The following is an 8,330-nucleotide window of genomic DNA, read 5'->3' as shown; positions in this document are numbered from 1 at the left end:
AAAACACTACGTATTATATTTTAAATCTTCGCTAAAGAGGTTTGCGAAGAATCTTTTCTTGATTTTACTCACCAATTCGGTGCTTGCTTGCATTCTAGGATTTAAATTTATCTACGTAAAAAGAAGGAGTGGGGAAAGGAAGTGAAAGAAACAAACTTTTGAACTTTAACGATACGGAAGCCGTTAATGTGCAGATTATCTAGATACTCTGCAAATTACCTAGGTAATTTGAGAAATTGAACAATTTTCGCAGCTTTAACGGATCACCCTAGTTAATCTGCAGATTAGCTAGGTAATGTACACATTAATGGATTTCGAGCTTTAGCGGTAACATATATATAAATATAATTGCTTTCTATGTTACGTTACCACATGTAGATATATTGAAAACATAAACAGTATTCTTCACAAACACATACAATTATTAATTATCCTAAAGCAAGAGTAAGCTTTAAATAGTCATGCTTAGCATGTAACAGACATGGACAAATGCAACTCTTTTTGAGTTACATGTGGCTCTTGCTGAAAGTGTTAATTTCTGCTTTTTATTTTTATTTTTACAATTTTGTGAAAATATGTTTATTAAAAAAATTCAATGTTTGTTTTATATTATATTTATATTATATAATAAAATCATGGTACAGAACCGCAGTATGGAATAAAAAAGTACAGAACTGCGGCTCCCATGCATTTTTGCAAAACCTACATTTCGGCTCCCACTGAACTCTTGCTTGCTCACCTCTGCTTTATAAGTGTTTTTCAACCTGTGGGTTGCGACCCCCAGAGGGGTCACAAAGCCTTACACGGGGGTCGCGGGTAAAAAAAAAAAGACAAGTGTTTGTAGGTCCCACACTACAATAAAAAAAACCTACAATTTCATTGAGAAGGCTGGGCCTGTTTATTTTACAGTACAATTGGTTTTTCAATCGATATTTAGGTCTCAACAGAAAGAAAATTAAATACGTAGTTTTAAAATCACTGATATAGTTTTAATATGGCCCTGGGGTCGCCAAAATTTTTTAACTCGTAAAGGGGTCGCGTATTCAAGAAGGTTGAAAAACACTGCTTTATAACAATTAAAATAAAATTTAATATCTTGATAAATAATTTATATTTTTAAGATGATTAGATACTGATTTCAGTAATTATTTGATTAAAATAAAATTTTATATAGAGAAACAGCTTTAGATAAATTGATAATTTTAGTGAAATCTGTTTATCAGAATTGATTAATCTTTGTTCAAAAGCCAAAAGAGCAAAGATCAGATATTCTTTTGATTAAATTAATAATGATTAGACTATATAATGTAATTTATTTGTTACAGAAATGCAAAGAATAATTAGAAACTAATTTTAAATTTGTTATATGTAAAAATAACAATAAATCTTTTTAATTTAATGATGTTAAAGATTTATATATGTCTACGTTATTTAATGATATACAGTATTTAATTTAAAACATAATATAGTATATATTTATATATCAGCCATTTTTTTTAACTCTCTGGAAGGCATAAAGATGCTCTCTCTTTTATGCCCATTGTTGATTTGAGGAAGCCAATGATGGGGTGGTTGGATAGTGGGAGATTACTGCTCATAGTCAAGATTCAGATAAAGACTAAAACCCTAGTCCTGGTGAAGCAGGCTTATATTTTTATTATCTTTACCATTTGATTAACTGCCAAATGTTGCTTAAATAATGTGCAGAAAGCAAGTTGTCAAGATTTGAGAGATGATTTGATTACACATTTCCTCAGTCAATATGTTTTTACACACACAACAAATAGATATGAATACCAGATAACTATCATTGGGTTTGTTTCTGGCTAGAAGTATGGAATCAGTGTGGGTTTTGTGATATGACTAAAATAATCAATAAATATTTTTTAAAATTTACATTTAATCAAATTTTTTATCATGTTGTTAGGATTGGATGTTGATTGTGTGATCCTGTGTAAAAAAAGAAAAGAATAATTTTTAGGAATAAATTGTAAGTTTTAAATAGTTTGAATAGAGACTCATTCTGTTTGAAGATATGCTGATAGAATGTTTTTTTAACAAAATAACTTGAATAGAGAATGATGTTTTGTAACAAAGAGGGAACAGTTTATAAGTATATTTTTATCTTATTGCAGATGAAATATTAAATCTGTTACTTTTGGCTCCTAGCCAAAAACATGGACTCTGTAAGACTTTTTGCATAGACAAGAATATACTGTATTCTGTCTATATTGTACAACAAGTCCTCTTTTTCTTCTGTAAAAAATTATAAAGTTTTTTTATTTTTTCTTTGCTATCATTATTTCATCTATCTTATCTTTAATGTATACAAAGAATTTAATATTTATATGTATTATAATGTTTTTATTTTAGAATAATGGGTACTCAATTATTGAAAGATACTCTTGCTGCAAAAATAAGTACTAGAATTAAGGCTGCAGTTGTGGGTGCAGGTATCATTGGTGTATCAACAGCCATTCAGATATTGGAACTTGTACCTGGAGTACAAGTAACATTGATTTCAGAAGACTTTAGTCCAAACACTACTGGAGATGGTAGTGCTGGTTTTTGGTGTCCATATTTGCTAGGAGATCTACCAAAGGATACACTAAGGTATAATTTTAAATGCTATATTAATTATTTCAATATGATTTCTTGAATATAACTTTATTTTTAATTTTTTTAAGAAAATGGTGCCAAGATACATATGATTTTCTGCTTAATCTATATTTAACTCCTGAAAGTAATGATTATGGAATTGGTCTTCTTTCTGCATATTTTTTATATGAGAAACCTTTTGTACGTATTGATTTTTAATTTAAAATTTTTGTAAGAAAATACAGTGGGTGATCGGTTAACAATCTGTTCCAAGACTTTGTTTGCTATCCGAATTGTTCGTTAACTGATTATCGATTTACTGTAGATTTTTATGGGAATTTGATTAATTCATTCCGGAGACCCCAAAAATAAAAAACATATACTTTCTTACTATGTTTATATATATGTAATAATAAAAATACATATATACACAGTCTTGCATTTTTATTAGTCATGTTTTTTCCATTTGTGGGGGTTAAAGAATCTGTCTAATGTCAATTGCTTTTCTCTCTTCTTCAAGATTTTACAGAAGTAATTAATAGCATTGTAATTGTGGAGATCCCTAAGCCTATTAACTTCAACCTGGTTTGGATTCTCTTTTAGAAGAAAATATATCTTGCAGAGTTTCTTGGTGTTTTTCATTCAAGAGTTCTTAGTGTTTTTCTGTTGTCAGATTTGTTTCAGGTTCCATTATGAGCTCTTCAATGTTCTTTATTTCTCAGATGTGATTTTTGTTACTCTTTAAGCTGCTTGAGTCTTGATAATACAGTATCTTTCTTAGATAAGAGTGAACAGCAGCCTACTGCAGACCTGTTCAAGCCATACTGCCCGGCAACATCAGACATCTGCCCACTCTCTACTTTTGCTATTGTACTCTCACCTTTTGAAAATAAAAACCAATGCAAAACTTAATGAGTGCCTGCCTGACAGTCTCATGAATACTATAAAAAAATTGTTTCTGTCAGAAAAATTAAAGGCTGGAATTACAAGGAAGAGTTTCAAAGTTTGGAGGAATACTATCTGATCAGTATATACCGAGTTGAGTGTCGATGTTGACGTCTCCCACACTCCAAAAAGTTTTGAATTGTTGTCTGAAGACAAGGGAAAACCAATCAGTATTGATTATTTTATGTCGCTTCTTATTGTGTTTGTTCTGTGAGGTGTTCGTTATCCGATCATGTGTTCGTTGTCCGATCATGTGTTCGTTGTCCGAACATAAAAATTTTTAGCGAAGGTTTTCGTTATCCGATTTGTTCGTTAACTGATCACCCACTGTATAAATGAAAATTGATTGCAAAATTAGTTAAAATTTTAGTATTACAGTAGAGCGTTGTTTATCCGAAGGTCGGTTATCCGAAGGAATTCCAGTCGACAAATTTAAATTTTCGCCAGTGCTGTGGCACTGTAATCTTTGGCTATGTCTTCGGCTACTCAAATATTTTACGTTTTTGATACTAAATTAANTTTAGCCTAGTGACAAGTAGATTCGGAGACAAGTAAATTCGACTTACGTCGTTTTTCGACTTACGTCGTTTTCCTGGAACCAATTAACGACGTAAGGCGAGGTATACCTGTATAAATTTTTATGTATATACTTGTATTGGAAATGTTGCTTCGTATGACATTGATTTCATTTGTACAAATGGACTTGTTAAGAAGGGGGGATAAGACTGTTTTTAATGTTTGTTTGTTAAGTTATGGCAACACAACACTTGGGCAATCTGCCTAGGGGGATGCCTTCTGGGAGATCTTTTTAAGGGAAACTGGCCCCTATTTAGGCATTACAGATGTGGGGAAACCCCGAAAAACTCCACGTGGCCAGCCTGTCCAAACAAGGCGCAAACTCACAACAGAACTCCCAGTGTTAGGGAACAAACACCACTTGGCACTGGTGGGCGATGAGACTGTTTTAAAACTGACCTTGTAGTATTGTAATCTCTTTCCCTATTGCAGAATCATTTTATGTTTGTTTATGATTCTTTTTTATCATTTTATGATGGAATAGTGATCTGTGAACAGAATTCTCTCCAACCATAGCATTGATATCTTTATGAAATCTTAAATTTTCCTAATTTATGGACATTCACTATCTACAAACTGTGATTACTATTAATAAGTTGTATAGAAGTGAGTTACATTTTCATTAGAAAGAACTGGGTTTGCAAATTGTGCCTAATGCATGCTGAAAATTAGTGATTTTTTTTAAAAATCTAAATAGTGATTTTTAACTTTAGAGTCTTTTTCATAATTATAGAAATACTTTTCTTATTTTATCTTCCTTTGCTCTTGCTCTTGTCCTTCATTCTTTATAAAGAATACTACCCTTGTTTCCAGAATATAATTATGCAGGAACATAGGAGAGAAAATTAAAAAGAAATATCTTGTTCAAGTTTTTGTAATTGTTGAAAAGAATTTTATAAAATTAGAATTAGCTATCTGGATAAGAAAAGTAATTAGTTCCATTACTTCTCGCAGTAGATTTGTTAATAAAATATAAATAAAATTAGATGCCAAATACTATTATAAAATCTTAGCTACATATCTATCTATTGGCATTATGGAAAAAAACTTTATTTTTTAAGTACTTTCACCAATATATAAATATCCTCATCAGAGAATATCATTCATAGAGAGAACAGTTATATACTGTTGATATACTTAACAGTACTTCAACAGTTATATACTTAAGTACTTCAAAATAAATCTTTTCCTTTAATGCTGATAGACAATTGTGTGCCTAACTTTTTTATAATAGATTTGATCTGTTTTAATAAGAAAAAGATTAATGGTGATTTTTTTTAATATTCTGAATAATTCTCTTCATGCATCTGAGAAGATTAACACAAATCAAACCTTCAAACCATCTTATGTATAGTATGTGTGCATGTATATGTATATATATAAATATAAAGGTGCACTATGTTTAACTGTCTATAAGAGAGTAATGATAGAAAGTTCATACCATATGAGAGCAGGGCTGGATTTTGTTGCATGAATAAAGAAATTGTATCAGTTAATTTGTTAATGCCAAAATTGGGAAGCATAACCTGAGCTACCATTTCTATTTAGCACAAGGTTTTTATTACTACAATACAGATGTGAGATTCACAAGTTTTTGGGGTTGTTTTAACCCATTTTACTAAAAAAAAAATTCTATGTAAACATCTGCTGATAGAAAAACTATCAAACAGTTTTGGATTGGATGTCACCCCGATTGTCAGCAATCAGATGGGAAAATTGACACATAGGTTCAGAAAATGCACTGTCATTGTCAACATGGGCGATCACGTGACCTCTTTCCCATGACAAGTGAATAAAAGTGTGAGTCCCCGGAAGTTAAGGGCGATCGAACTGGAAGTTATACTTGGTAACTGTGCGCAATTTGTCTCCCAGACCTCCCTACAATGGACCCGATCCAATGAGAGGACAAGACAGATCACGGCTATGGACTTCCCTACAGTTTGTCATATCGACGAGGACTATGATTCCTACGAAATTATCGTCGCATACTGTTCATTTCCTCATAGAGGTATTTTTTAAGGCAATTTGTGAACTCCCCCCACAACAGGAATAGGCTTAGCTAAGAGTTGCTGTTTTGCATATATTTAATATTTAATCACATCTAACCTCCTGTATGTTAACCTTAGATCTTAATAAATGCTTTGTTTAATCATTAAAAAAAACGAAAAACATTGCTTTAGAACAGATCAGATGACATTCTCTCTAAACAAACGGAGAGAAATTTTGACAATAAGATGGCAAAAGGAGAACATTTGATTGTGAAAGAGGGACAGCTGCTATTAAATGTCATCAGAAGAAACCTATGCTTGCACCTGGGAATGAACCTTTGACATGTCAATAGTCGATCACATGATCATTTTCCCAGGCACCAAGCATAAAAGATGGAGACACCGAAGTTCTGGGTGGTTGTTTCGTACAAAGTCTGAAGGATGGTGAATATAAATTAATTAGTGCCCCGAAGTAATCAACGATTAGGTGCCAAGTTCAGTGGACCTCCACGAACGGACTGTCCCGGCCCATGCCAGTCAACGAAAAAAAGACCTGCATACGATCACCAATCCTCTTCAAATTCCTCTCTCTCTCCGATCAAACAAACATCATCTAATTTGACCAATGAATATTGGGATATCTATAGATTCTTGTAAACTCTCTCTCAGTGGAAGTAGCGACAGAACTAGGTCATTAGGTCATAATGCAAGCTGATTAGAAACTTTTGTCAATCCACTCCATAGGAGTGTATTGGTAACCTCATTTAACTGCATCTAATCTTAAGTTTAGTTATATGTATTGTAGGTTTAGTGGTATCATAAACTTTCTTTTGTTAATTGCTAAATTTGTCCACCTGTCTTATTCACCCAAAAGAATACCTATCGCCATACCAACAACCTCCCCTCTTGATTTTGCCCTCCTAATACCATCCGATGACATAGAGGTCGGGTTTCAACAACCTGTGCAGTGTAAGTGGTCATTAAGGATTGACCCAGTGGCCCCCTGCTTATCACACACTGGTGTCAGGGGTGGGATTTTAACCCATGCCCTCTTATGAGGACCAGATGGGCTTGATCAAGTCCATTGAATGGAGGTCAGGGCAATCAAACTGGGAGTTATAATTGGTGATAGTGCCCAACAGGGAGACACCCTGACCTCCATTCAGTGGACTTGATCCAGCCCAAGCAGAAGACACAGGTTGGAAGACATTTCAGCGGCTCTGACTCTTCCAGGAAGCAACGATCGTTGCCTACAACTCTCCATTATGACTGAGAGGTATTATGTATGTTAGGGCTAGAACTTTGTCAACTCTCTCTTGAAATAGAAATTAGGCATGCGACAGAGCTTAGAAATTAGTCGCTATCCTTGTGAAAATAGTCAATAGAATAATTGCATTTAACCGCATAGCAATCTCTATATTATAGGGTTAGTTATAGTTAATAAACTTTTATTTTGTTATATGTTAAACCTGTTTCCCGTCACTTCAAAAAACAGACACCTCTTGACTCCCCACTCAATTTTGGCCTCTTATCAAGTTTATGCCATCCGACGACATAGAGGTCAGGTTTTAACAACCTGTGCCAATTAAGTGGCATTCAGGGAACAGCCCCTGTGCCCCCGGCTTATCTCACACAGAGAATGTCCATCAGTTCAAATATAAATTGTAATGAAATTTAAATCTTAATCGGTACTCTACTATAATTTTTGCCATTTGTATTTGTTACTCTTTAATTACTTTTTAACATGGTTCACTTTCTCAATCATCAACACTAAATTCTGGCATTAACAAATTAACTGATACATTTCCTCTATTTATGCAACTAATTCAGCCCCTGCTCTCATAAAGCACGAACTTTCTTGCATTGCTTTGCTATGGATAATTATTCATGGACATCATGTATATGTTACCGCTAAAGCTCGAAATCCGTTAATGTGCGCATTACCTAGCTAATCTGCAGATTAACTAGGGTGATCCATTAAAGCTGCGAAAATTATTCCATTTCTCAAATTACCTAGGTAATGTTCAGATTATCTAGGTAATCTGCAAATTACCTACTAGGCACTCGGTAAAGTGAAAATAAGATTTTTGCTGGAACAACAGCAACGTTTCTGTACGCTTAAATTAACATAATGTTATTTATTTAATTTTCAATATCTAAAGAATCAAGTTAATACAATCAACAAATTAGTTGATTGAATCAATCATCAATCAATTAAAAAAA

At 33.1% G+C, this 8,330-nt stretch overlaps 1 protein-coding gene across 3 annotated transcripts in view; it reads left to right on the top strand.

Annotated features, from left to right (window-relative positions):
• LOC111620567 (D-aspartate oxidase-like) overlaps positions 1-8,330 on the top strand; it is a 67,221-nt gene that overhangs the window by 13,683 nt on the left and 45,208 nt on the right. For all 3 annotated transcript variants that reach the window (XM_023362514.1, XM_023362516.1, XM_023362515.1), the window contains exons 2-3: positions 2,374-2,613; positions 2,688-2,799. In XM_023362514.1, coding sequence (XP_023218282.1) covers positions 2,374-2,613; positions 2,688-2,799 — 352 coding nt within the window. The remainder of the gene's footprint in view (positions 1-2,373; positions 2,614-2,687; positions 2,800-8,330) is intronic.

This window comes from Centruroides sculpturatus, unplaced genomic scaffold (assembly GCF_000671375.1).
Source record: "Centruroides sculpturatus isolate CEXI.00-Female unplaced genomic scaffold, Cexi_2.0 scaffold76, whole genome shotgun sequence".
NCBI lineage: Eukaryota > Metazoa > Arthropoda > Arachnida > Scorpiones > Buthidae > Centruroides > Centruroides sculpturatus.
Note: the sequence above shows the minus strand (reverse complement) of the source record. Positions and strands in the feature narration are given on the sequence as shown.